General features: G+C 39.0%; 2 protein-coding genes across 8 annotated transcripts in view; one reads left to right on the top strand and one right to left on the bottom strand.

Moving 5' to 3' along the window:
- MSANTD2 (Myb/SANT DNA binding domain containing 2) overlaps positions 1-12913 on the bottom strand; it is a 29184-nt gene that overhangs the window by 14527 nt on the left and 1744 nt on the right. The gene's annotated exons all lie outside the window — the stretch shown is intronic.
- LOC133099147 (endothelial cell-selective adhesion molecule-like) lies at positions 6389-7028 on the top strand. Its single transcript, XM_061202624.1, has 2 exons — positions 6389-6588; positions 6758-7028. The coding sequence occupies exons 1-2, from the start codon at positions 6447-6449 to the stop codon at positions 6964-6966; spliced, it is 351 nt and encodes a 116-aa protein (XP_061058607.1). The 5' UTR covers positions 6389-6446; the 3' UTR covers positions 6967-7028.

Raw genomic sequence — 12913 nt, 5'->3', positions numbered from 1 at the left:
GTTGAATCTTTTCTCAGTACTTCCCATCCCACGGCACCACCTAGAAGTAGTATTTGGATGATATTAAAATGGTAACTTTTATTAGTATGTGAGAACTAGAAAACACACTCAAGAGAATTACCTAAAATATATCTAGGATAGCAGTGAGAGCCATTCATCTTTAAAGTCCTGCCATACAAACACCCTGCATCACGCACTGACTGTTCTGTAATCAGCGGTGTCTAAAGGTTAGGCACTACACGTGCACACATGCACACACATTCCAAAAATCCTCACAGACCTTTATCATTACAACATTGTATGGCTTCCCAAACACAAAGGTACTTTTCTTATACTCATGAGACCAATGTTTATGCAGAGCAGGCTAACCCCTGAAACAGGTCACTTGATTCCTTTCATATGGTGACCATGTGATTCTCTGTTTTGTAGTTATTTTGTTACTAAAAACTATCATCTATGATGCCAAGATAACTTACAATACAGACTTTTTTCCCATTAGTAAGTTTTATGTATTTGGTTGCGAAAAAAAGTAATTTGGACATCTAAGAGAAAATCATCTGAAAAGTAAGGTTATTAGAAATCCTCCATCAAGATATCTGGGTACAAGCATTAAGTCAAGATTCAGTCGACTGTTAAAACCTGGTAAGTATTAAATTACTTCAAAAGGGTTTTAAAAAAAATTTTTTTTGCATTTACATGGTATAAACTATAGGTCATAAATGCATGAAAAGAATACATCTTCATATCCTGACATATAAACTTTCAATGAAAAATCTGAAAATAAGCCTGTTTTAAGTTTATGCACCTGTCCTTGGGCAACCTCAACTTATTTAGGAAGTTGTTAGAAAGAAATTCAGGTAATCATAACACGTTTTATAGCTCATTTGGTAGCATTTTTACATTTTACTCTTACCTTTATGAGGATTGCTAAAAGCAATCACCATATGAAAAAATGTCTGTACCTTCTACAAAAATCAAAACATTTCCACAGGTGGCTCAATGTCCCATGCAATGAAAGTCAATCATAACTACCATTTTCTCAGTGCCTACCATGTGCTGAGATTTGGGGTAAGCAGTTTACATTTATTATTTCTAATTTTTACAGTAATGCTAAAAGAGAGGGGTCCCAGGAAACAGAGGCTGAGGAGACCGTGCAGGAGGTTTACAGCGGAGGGCTCTTCAGAACAGCACTTGCGAGCAAACGAGGAGCAGGACGGGGCAGAGAGAGGAGCTGAAGGAACTCACAGTTGCAGCAGAGGCCTCGGTTAATCCTAAAGTGAAGTATGGAAGCTGGATGACCCTTCAGAGTTGCCCTGAATTGAGGCAAGGAGGCTGTACCTTTGTATTTCAGCACTGACCAATCACTGGGTCCAGGATGCCACTGGAGAGGGAGCCTAACCTTGGGCAACGGGAAATTCCTGGGAGGAATCCAACCAGAAGCCATCACCAGTCAGTGCTCCAGGCAGCTGGTGGAGACGCACCAGTGTCTCATTCCTGGAGGAGGGGTCCGGGCAGTGTATTACATATCACAAGATATGTGATGCATCGCTATTTAACAGAAAAGAGAACTAAGAGAAAGGTAAGAGCTTATCCAAGGTCACTATCAGAGTGTCCTTAATGCAAATTCATCTTAGCTTTCAAAACTAGGACCTGGTATGCTTCTCTCCTGCAGACATTGAAAAGTACAGAAAGTCACTGTATTTACCTTTTTGCCATGGTTGCCGGAAAGTTCATAGCTCATTTTACTATTTAGCTGAAGTAACCATATTTACCTGGGTTACTGCTATACTCCCTGTACTCTGATTTCTCATGTTCTGATTCTATTTTTAGCTTTCTTCATATGCATATTCCCTTCTTTGTATATCTGTATTATACAAGACAGTCTGTCTCATCCTCATCATCTCTAAGAAGAGTATCCAAATCATTTACACATCAGGTGAACAATGGCAGGCATAAAATAATGGACACTCCGTGGCCTCCTTTGGTAAGCCACATCCTTACCCACTTTTACTGTCAAAAAGTAATTCTACTTTGTAAATGTTTCTCCTTCTATAATGTCAAACTTACTTCCTTTAAGAGGAGTTGGTAGTCCAATAAATACCATCACATATATAAAGGCTTGAATGAATGACTGAATGAGCCTTCTACAATAAAAGTCTTATATTTCAACACTTGTTTTAAATTCTTCCTTGGGACTTCCAAATCAATGTTTCTCACTGTGTTTACAATCTTAGGACACCATGAATTATCTGCAAGAATTTTTTAAATTTGTGTTTTCATTTCTATGACAAGAAACATGTATGAGCACAATGATGTCCATCTGGGTGTTGCTATGTGATTTTGGTATTTTTGGCATTTATGACTTTATGATTTCATTGTTGCCAAAATATTAGTTCAACTGTCAAATTTTAATAAAGGTGGGCTGATAATTCACAAGGTGACAGTATAATCAAGTGGTTAAGAGCATGGAGTCAGACTCCTTGGTCTGGCTTCACCACCTGCTAGCTTTGTGACATTAGACAAATTAATCTCTCTCTGCCGCAATTTCTCCATCTGTAAAGTGGAGCTAATAACAGTACCTCCATCATAGATTTGTTGTGTTAAATGAAAAAATTCAAGCAGAGCATTTAAAACAGTGTTTGCTTAATAGCTTGTACTCAGTAAATGTTAACTATTTGTTATTATTACAAAAATGATAGTCACACCATTTGGAGACCAAGGTGCCTTATGTAAAGGTCAGTTCAAGTAGAGAAAAAGTAGCAGCGAAGTTTTATCACTAAGCACATGGTAAGAATAACAAACTCAAAAGAACCTTACTGTAGCAGTCAGTATCAGAACCTTGTTTGGAAAAGCAAGTAAGTTTCAGCTAAACTACACCATCCAATATTAAAAGAATGCTCACTTGATTTTTCTTTTTTTTTAGTTTTATTAGTACTTAAAATATTTTATAAAGTTGTTTTTGTTTAATAACATGTGAAATCTATAAGTAAAAGGAGTTTATACTTAGATTTAGGTTTGTTACATGTTAAGTAACATTGTTATACAAACATGTTTTTGCCACACATTATTCGTTTCATAAACACCTGGCTTTGTCATCACAGCTTCAACTTTTCACTCATATTTATTCTTCTATAGTTAAAAGCCAATCATTTAACCATTTTCAAAGGTTTATAGTCTTAGCAAGAATATGGTGACTAACACACTGATATATAAACAAGGGAGAAAAAAGGAATCCTAACTACCCATCCAGAGTGAGGATTTGGCCTCACTCACTAGGCAACCTGTTTGCAAGAAGCAGGTGGCAGGCATGAATCAAATAAGAAGTATGAACGACCTTTATATTTTCTTGGAGTTCAATAAAACAAAAAGCATGTAGACCTCTCATTTTTGGTGCATGGAAATTTTACTGGAATTAAAATCAGATTCACTACTTCTTGAAAAATAACATTTCACAGACATGTAGTTATGCTACAGTGGAGAAGGTAAAATTCTTCCCTTGCTTTTTTCTCTTAGTTTTGTAATGTGGTTTACGTAATTTATATTAAAAATATTTTATATTGTTCTAAAATTGGCACAACTCTGATTTCTCAAGTCCAACTATTAACCATGTTTCCTAATTTGTACAAAGAAGAAGGAACATTACCTATTTCTGCTGAAAACTGTACCTTCAGGACCAGCACAGACGTGCTTATTATCTAATGACTGCATGAATACCAACAATATGGCACTTTGCTGCTTGGAGGGGTAAAAGTGACAACTGAACATATCACAATAAGAAGGCGTAATATGAAATCATGTAAATCATTCTTTAATAAAGCCAAGGCAAATAAATTTCTATTTCTTATGCATAATGAAAGGTAGAGAGCTCAAACTTTCTAAGGTCAATGAGGCTGATATAAAGGAATATCATATTTGAGTGGTTTTCTAATTGTGTTGTTTTGAATTAACATATTTAAAATATACTGTTTTCTACCAGAATATAAGCTCTTTGAAGACAGGTGGGTTTTTTTTCAGTTTTATTCATTGAAGTATTCCCAGTACCTGGCACCCAGAAGCGGCTCAATAGATTTTCGCTAAATGAATGAATAAATGAAAACTCCTTAAGACTGTATGTGGCAGTTGAGAGGTCAAATATAAGGTGAAGGTACTTTTTGACCTATCACACTCTTCTTTCTAAATCATAAACCAGCTCTATCCATTTAGAGAAAAGTATTTGTAAATTTTAAATAATAATGATAAAAGCAGGTTTTGGTAGATATGAACTTTATTCTGGTTTTATTAATATCAAGTACAAACATAATTGACTTTTTGGATAAATGAAGTAATCTGAAGGTAGATAGTAGAGAAACAACATTGTGAGTTTCAAAAATTCAGGCTATTACAACAAAGTCATCTTACACAGGCTGAGAAAATGCAACTAGAAAACATATCTAGGTAAATAACTTCCATTCTATCGTATGACTTTATATTGAATGAAGTATTATTTGGTAGCTCAAAAAATGTAATTTATGAATACAGCCAAGAACACATATATAAAAATAAGATGATGGCTGTTATTCCTAAGATGTCTGAGAATAAACACAGGTCTGCATTTTACTAAGAAATAACACCACATCCCACCTACAAAGTGACAAGGTAACACTCACTTGATTGGTGCCAAGAAAAAAAAGTATTTCCATTGGCTCTCAAGGACTCTCTCAACTACGAATAGGTAAGAATTATACAGATTTAAATACATGCCTTATTCCAATATGAAGACATTTTTCAATTATTCAGAACAATAGGGGGGAGACGCCACATAGATTACAAACCCCAGATAATTTGTAACATATGCAGCACACGAGGTACAGAGTCATTAAGCATTCATTTTGAACACTGAAGGGAGTTTTTGCAATGGTAAACAGCAGGCAGAAGAACACATTGCATAATCCCCACAACAGAAATAAAATTAAAGACTACCTAATAATCAATGGGCAATCCTAACAATTGTCTAAACTCTAGAGCTTTTTATGGTACTGGTCTTTGTTTTTGAAACTCAAGAAGTTTTTTCTCCCATTTTTTTTTTTTTTAACATTTTGTAAACATTACACAGATACAACCATCCAAAGGGTAGGGGACGGGGGACTGCTGTTCTACCTCATCCTAGTGATATGAGCAGACTTCAGAGTGCCTGCATGACAATTAACATTTGAAATTTTAGATCTGAATCAAGAGAGTCTGTATATAGCCTGGATGTAACACAGACAGGACTGCCCTAAAACAGTGTTTTAGTTGGCTCTCATTGGGTTCTAGAACCAACTCTAGGGAATTCCCTGACGGTCCAGTGGTTAGGACTCCGCGCTTCCACTGCAGGGGGCACAGGTTTGATCCCTGGTCGGGGAACTAAGATCCCGCATGCCATGCGGCGAGGCTAAAAAAATAAAGAACCAACTCTTAAAACTTAGGCTATGAGGTCCTGTGATGATCTCTGAGGACTACAACTAAGAGTCCTCTGGGTAAGCTGGTAGAGAAGCACAGAGTGACTTGTGTGCCAGGTTAAGATCTAATAAATCCCATAAATTAGAACCTTCAGATTCTCCGAAACAGCTCCACTGATTCTGGTATAACTGAAATCTGTTCTCTTCTCTCCGTTTTCACTGCCACTGCTTCATTTCACCTCCTGCCTAGCTCACTGCAAGCAGCCTCTAAATGGTCTCTGTGCTTCCACTCTCACCCTTTCCAATTCATTTCCCGCCTTACAGCCAGTTCTAGAACCTAAGATGGACCATGTCACTCCCCAGCTGAAAATTCTTTGATAATTTAGGATAAGGTCCAAACTCCTTAGCCCATCATCTGACCTCGTGTTTATGTCTCCCGTCTCATTTCTTACTGCTTCCCACCTCCTTTCACCCTTTCCCTCAAACCCTAGGCTCCAGCTATCTAGAACTACACAGTATAAAATATTTCACCAGAATATCTGGGACATGACCTGTTCCAAATTAATGATGTTTCTGGAGTTTTGATACCTTAAGTCTAAAGTAGCACAATGATCTCTCAACTTGATCTCACCTCATTCTCTTCCATTCCTCTTTTATCTAACTGCAGGTTCTGGCCCATTAGTACGTTGGGCAATCCATTTTAATGAGTTGTGGGCACCTTTCTAAACACCCCAAGTGGGAGATGAAGAGACAGCGTCCAGGGGAACAGGACCTGTTCTGGTGCAGAGGACCCAGGGCGGTGAGATGGTAGCTGGAGAGACAGGGGTGAATGGAGAGCTGGTAGAGGTTAGAGGGGGTGGTGCAGGTGAGGGGCATTTGAAGACCCCCAGTTTGGGGGAGGGGGACTAGCTGAGCCCTGGGCACAGAGCAGACAAATAATAATGGGGAGGTGTTACGCCCGCCCACCAGGTGTTGGCGCACATCAGTGGGGTCACATCAAGCAAACCTGGAGCATCCCTGGTCCACCCCATGCCCTCCCGGAATGTGTCACTGCGGCTGCAGGGCCTCCAGGAGAAAGACTCCGGACCCTACCTCTGTTCCGTGAACTTGCAAGACAGTCAAGGCACTGTTCGAGGTCACGGCAGCAAGACTTTAGAACTCAATGTGCTGGGTAAGTGAGAGGCACCCATGGGAGGTCGGGCAGGTCTCTCCCCCCAACGACTGAGTGTGAAGGTTGGGGGAGGGGCAAACAGAGTGATAGGGGGTCGGTGTGTGGGAGCGGGGGAGGGGGAGCCGCTGGCCCCCGGATGTGAGTGTTTAACCTGTCTCCCCTCCCCCAGTTCCTCCAGCTCCTCCGTCCTGCCGCCTCCGGGGCGTGCCCCACGTGGGGACCAACGTGACCCTGTGCTGCCAGTCCCCAAGGAGTAAGCCCGCTGCCCAATACCAGTGGGTGCGGTCGCCCCCATCCTCCCAGGTCTTCTTTGCACCTGTTTTAGGTGAGGGACCTTCCGGAGACACTGAGAGTGCGGCTGGGGTGGAGAAAAGATGACGTACCAGAGGGGCCGGGGTGCCAGGGGAGGCAATGCTGAAAAGCACTGGCGGGGAGGAGGAGGAGGGTGTGGGGAGGGGCTGGAGAAAGAGGCCCTGCCAGGTGCCTGCACGTGCTGCAGACTCAGGTTACTCAAGGGGCGCTGGGGCTAGAAGATCTGCGTTCAAATAGGGTGGAACATACCAGAGTGTACTGCACAGTTAAGTACAGTGTCATTATATGGGTTAAATAAGTTAGTATTTGTAAAGCACCAAGAACAGTGGATGACACATAGTAAATGCTACATAAGCATTATTATTTTGTGAAATTTGTTTCAGTTATACATATACATGTATATATTTATGCACATATATGTATGTTACGTGAGTACTAGGCCACAGTAAAATATATTTCTTCTTGTTGTATGTTCAAAAAGATGCATTGCTTTGCTTTTTCTTTCTAGTATATAAATTAAGGAATGAGATAGATAATGGATATTTGCATAACTGCAATTCAAACTATAAAAAAGTTATTTATCAAAACATAAATTTCTAGAATTGGTATGTCCGCGGTTATCCCAAAACTATCGGCTCCACCCTTTGACAAGGTCCTTGATGACACCACCAAACAGTCATTCATGGCGTCTACAGCATACCTTCATGAGCTATGGCAAACTGTTCTTCAACTGAAAGGCATGACTTTTTAAATAGCTGAACACTTAAAATTTTTGGAACTGCGTTATTTGGATGCTTCCAACTTTGGATTCTTGGACAAAATAGATTTTACTGTATCTGCAGTTTGCACCATTCTAGGCCATGCTGCCTCTGGGCTTTTACCCCAACTAGTGATCCATCTCTATTCCCTTCTGCCCAATTTAGTCCCCCCTCACCTTCGCGATCCACTTCCTGAAAGCCTAAATTGACATGCCCTTCCTGTGTGTGCCTGCAGCACCATGAGCCTAATGCCCACACAACACCCGGGCCGTGGTCACAGTACTGGCGCTTTAGCAGCCTGACTCCTGCCCTGGAAGGCGGACGCCTTGGCAGTAAATGGTACACTGCTGTATGTCCAGGGCCTCCCACAGGAGGCACTCGAGTACCTGCTGGTGAATAATAAAAAAAAAATGAAGTCCTTATTTCAGACCTTAGTATTTAAAGAAACCCTGTGATGAATCTGTCAGATGAGCCTGATGATAGGGAATGGGTAAGATTTCCAAATCCTCCCCCAGGTGCTCAGACTTCAGCCAAGAGTTAAGCTCTACCCCTCTCTCCTGTTTCCTATGGGCAGTGGAATTCAAGGGCCCAGGCCCTCTACATCTGCCAAGAAGGATATCGAAAAGATGCTCAAAGTTCTAAAGCAGTGGTCTTTAATTGTGGTACCTATATGCCTTTTTTAATGACTGATCAAGGCACCTTAAACCTTAGGGACTCCTGTCATTCTCAGTCTTGCATGTATTTTTTAGGCATGAAGCTTGGCTGCTGAATTTAGAATAGCCAAAGGAATATAGGTTAGTGATATTGTTTATTTTAAATGTAAGTGGAATACTGTCTGATCATCAACATTTTCAAGGTACATTTGATAAAACCTATAGATAAGAATTGGGGTGAATCTTTCAGATTCAGAGTACATTATTCAATAAATTTTACAGCCAATTCTCATCTTATTCATCTTATACTAGATTTAATATGTCCTATATCCTGTTAATTTCCCATAAACTTTCAAACATATGATGAAAAAATTTTAATGTCAGCTTTAAAATGTTCAAGAGTGCACGGATTTCAAAACTCTTTGGGGAGTACATAAGCAAAAAAGTTTGAACACCATTATTCCAAAGCTGTTCTGGCCAATATAATTGGCACTAGCTAGCCACATATGGCTATTTAAATTTAAATTAATTAAAATTGAGATTAAAAATTTGGTTTCACAGTCACATTTCAAGTGTTCAATCACCACCTGTGGCGAGTGGCTACTGCACAGTGGCTGCTGGAGAGTGTAGATACGGAACACTCAAATCACCACATAAGGTTCTACTGGACAGCACTGTCCTAGAGAACCAAGAATATGACATGGTTTGCCCCAGCCAACTGAGGTTATAATACTTTATTCCTTACAGAAAAAGTTCCTCTTCCTATGATGGTGGACCATATCTCTTGACTTCTATCGAGGTTCCTCCTACTCAGGGGTAAAGAGACAGGGAGGGCAAGAAGAAGAAACTTTGAGCTCCTTTTGGAGGTTTGAGTGTGTAGCCAAGAGAATCCTTTCATAACATAAAGACTTCTTTAATATTCTGAATAATAACTTTTTATCTACATTGTTCAATACGGTAGCCACTAGCAGCCACATGTAGTTATTTATAATTTAAAATTTAATCAATTAAAATGAAATATAATTAAAAATTCAGTTCCTCAAGCACACTAGCCACATTCCAAAAGCTCAACAGCCACATGTGGCTGGTGGCTATCACACCGAACTGCAGCAGATACAGAACATTTCCATCATTACAGAAAGTTTTATTGAACTACACTGTTTTGTACTATGGGTTTTCTAATTTTTTTTCCTTTTATATATCCTCTTAATGAAGGATCCAGAATATTTCACTCCACTCTTCAGTAGACTTCCCAAAACGCCAGGAAATAAACTCAGATGCCTGCCTGTTCATGCACAGTTTTAACATGTGCTTACTAGATCCCTTACCTCCAAAACTGAAAGCCTGAATATAAATGTATGGCTAGGAGTCTAGGATGGTCTAGTCTTTTAGGATACATATCAAGCCTTTGTCAGATTCACAAGCAGACAAAAACACTGGAACACACAAGCTTTCGGGTGGCAATGGCTTTAGAACAACAGAAATACAAGGAGACAAATCTCACTAAATCTTACGAACTCTTTGAGTGGTATACCGTATTTCTGGAAAATCTTTCAACGATAATGCAGAAGGAAAGTCTTGTCTGCAAACACCAGAGAAGAGTCCTCAGAGATCCACAGAGTCTTAAAATGCTTAAACAGGGACAATGGTATCTTTGGGCTCCAAGTTATCTTTGCCCTATTGGTTCTCACAGACAAATAATGACAAGTCTTGATAGCTAAAATGAAGACCACATATACTATACTGTGATTTGTCTGCTAAAGTACAATATTTGTTCCAAAGATATGATGAATTATGATGAATAGATCTAAGCAAAGTCCCTAAAAGATTAATCATCTTGTTTGCTAGGCAGAAGACTCCCTACCACTTTTAAATTTACCTGATGAGCAACCAGCATTGATCCAGCAAAGACAAGTTTTTTAGGTCATACAGTCACCTTGCGTTTCATCCTGAGGGAGAGCTAAAAGTACACATCTGTTTCAAAGACATAAAGCCAACCCTCAAGAGGCAAATTTTTGGAGAACACCCAAAAATATGGGACTTGAGAATGGGTTTTGCAGTGCATCAGATTAACTGACTGAAGTGTGAATACAGCATCTGGCTCAGAAGTGAATGCTTTCATGAATTCCAAGTCTAGATAGGTCTTTCAACTACTACAGTATGGACTGTGCTGAGATCTCTCCCTCCTTTGCAGTTATCACACTTATTGTCTGCTTTTGTCATTCGGCACTCAATCAAGTACTGCACTGCATACTATCCCCTGTGTTGTCTTGTACAGCTTTGTAACTTTGGATGTGTGTTTACAGACTTCAACTGCACTGTTAAGCTCTGGGACTGTATATTACAGTTCTTTTCTTCGTCCTAACACCTAGCAGACAGTAAACACTCAAGTATTTGGCAAATGGAGATATGAAGACAAGGTCTACAGAAAAGAACAGAAAACCACCTATTTGTTTATCTGACTCCAAAATTAGGCTGAAATTGCTAGCAGACTAATTTTCTTCTGGCAAACAAACAAAAAGCAACAAAACTTCAGAACCAAACAATAACATGTGTAGCAAGGCAGTCTCAAACACATCCATTTTATCCAAATGGCTGAACAAATACCAATAACAGGACATGTCAGACTTCAAAATGAAAGTCTTTGCAGCAATAAAAAAAATGTCTATATCTGACTTTAACTTAAAATTCTGTATGCTTGGAAATATACATATTCGCTTGGAGAGTATTTAAAAATAGTACTTTGGTAGCAAAATCCAAGAGTCATTAATTCAATTTCAATATTTAAAACTTTAATACTTTCACTGTATAGATAAGAGGACTGAGGCAGTCCAGAGAAGGGAAGTGACGTGCTTTAAGGTTACTCAGGAAGGTGGTCTGCGAAGAGGCTGGGATAGGACTTAGCTTGCTGTTGCCTTCATATGATGAGGTGAAGGCCGCTACATCAATATATTGAAACTATGATTAAGGGAAAGTTTCAGGGAAAAACTGAAGTTACTATGTATCATGCTTCCTTTCAAATTTAGAAGAAATTATTTACTGGGTCTTCATAATTGAATTTTGATAGATATTTAAATACATTTGACCAGAAATGTAATTGACGCACATGTTGTTCCTTCCCTGGGAACCTCTGACATGAGTTCACACTTAAGTGAGCTACATTAGCCTATACAAGATGTTTTTCCAGGTCCATATCTTACTGCACTACTTTGTTTCTATTATGCAAATTCTAAGGCAAAAAGGATTACTTAATTTCTTTTTGCAGTCCTCATTAACACGATAAAGTGAAAGAGATTTCTGAATTACTTGTTCTAAATTGGCATTTCTGAAACTAGGATCGAAAGATTTGTTTCAGGGGTTTGGGATTCTCTGAGAATTTTCTAAGGTTGTGTTTTTATTTTCATAAATATAATCTGGAGTACTTGGACATCCACCTCATAATTGTGTAAAGCTATGATTTCAGTGACTACGTGTCCTTCTATGCTTAAGATTACATTCATATTAAGCCTCCTAGAGGACAGAGCTTAGTTTTTAATGCAGTTTTTTCAAATTGGGTTTCAAAGTCTATGTTTTGGGGTTAAAGTTTGAGTAACACTGCTCTAGATTTCTATAGTTTCCAAAATTCTCCTTCTAGACTTCGTTTATTTGGTGAACTTAACAAATATGTACCCAGTGCCTACTATGTGCTAGGCACTGGAAATACTGTTGTGAATAAGAGAGACCAGAACTTGTCCTTACGGAGCTTATAATTCCGGCAGGAAAGACCTACATTGTTAATGAAGACGTCTGGTTCCTTGGTTGAAATCAGACTTAAGGAGTAGAGCACTTAAAAAAGAAAACAAAAAACAGTTATCTACCCTCCTTGCCAACTGCTGCTGTGGATCAGAGAACCCATCACCAACATCTATATAGTCTCAAAATAGTCTAAGAGCTGAGGTCAATTTGATCTTATCTGTTTGGAGCCAGATAAGACGATCCTCTTTTAAAAATTCTTCAGAGACACTCAACCTCCTTTCCTGCTTTAGGTTATGTTTCTCATAACCGGACAAAGATGCAACCCAACTAAAGATTTCCTGGTTATTTGAGAAACAATTTTATAATCAGTGAGATTTATAAGCAGTGAGTTTTGGATAAGACACTTTTTCCTTTTGATTGGGAAATTTCTATGGACAAAAATCAATAAAGCTAAAACAATTACAAATACCTAAAGTGCACTTCTAAACTCAAGAAAAGTTCATGGATAGATGCTAAACAGTACAATGCAAAAACTCTCCCCCAAATTTAACCTTGAACAGAACAACAAATGAGATTCAGAGAACAGTGGCTACTATTAGCTACTACTTTAATCCTACCTATAAACTATCACTTTCATGACATCCTTGTTCAAAAAAGGCGGGCGGGGGGGAGACGGAACCCAGAGGTACATGTTATCAGGTAAACCAATTTAATTTTGTAACTGAGAAATGGGTGTCAAATTCCCTGAACAATAGTAAATAGGTTTGAAATATCTTGGTTTCTGGACCAAATTTTCTAAGCAACAATGTCCTCAGATGAACACTACTTGAGCCAAGATCTCTGGAACTTTGGAGCAATCTCCTTCTC

The sequence above is a fragment of the Eubalaena glacialis genome, chromosome 10, assembly GCF_028564815.1.
Source record: "Eubalaena glacialis isolate mEubGla1 chromosome 10, mEubGla1.1.hap2.+ XY, whole genome shotgun sequence".
NCBI classification, from domain to species: Eukaryota; Metazoa; Chordata; class Mammalia; order Artiodactyla; family Balaenidae; genus Eubalaena; species Eubalaena glacialis.
Note: the sequence above shows the minus strand (reverse complement) of the source record. Positions and strands in the feature narration are given on the sequence as shown.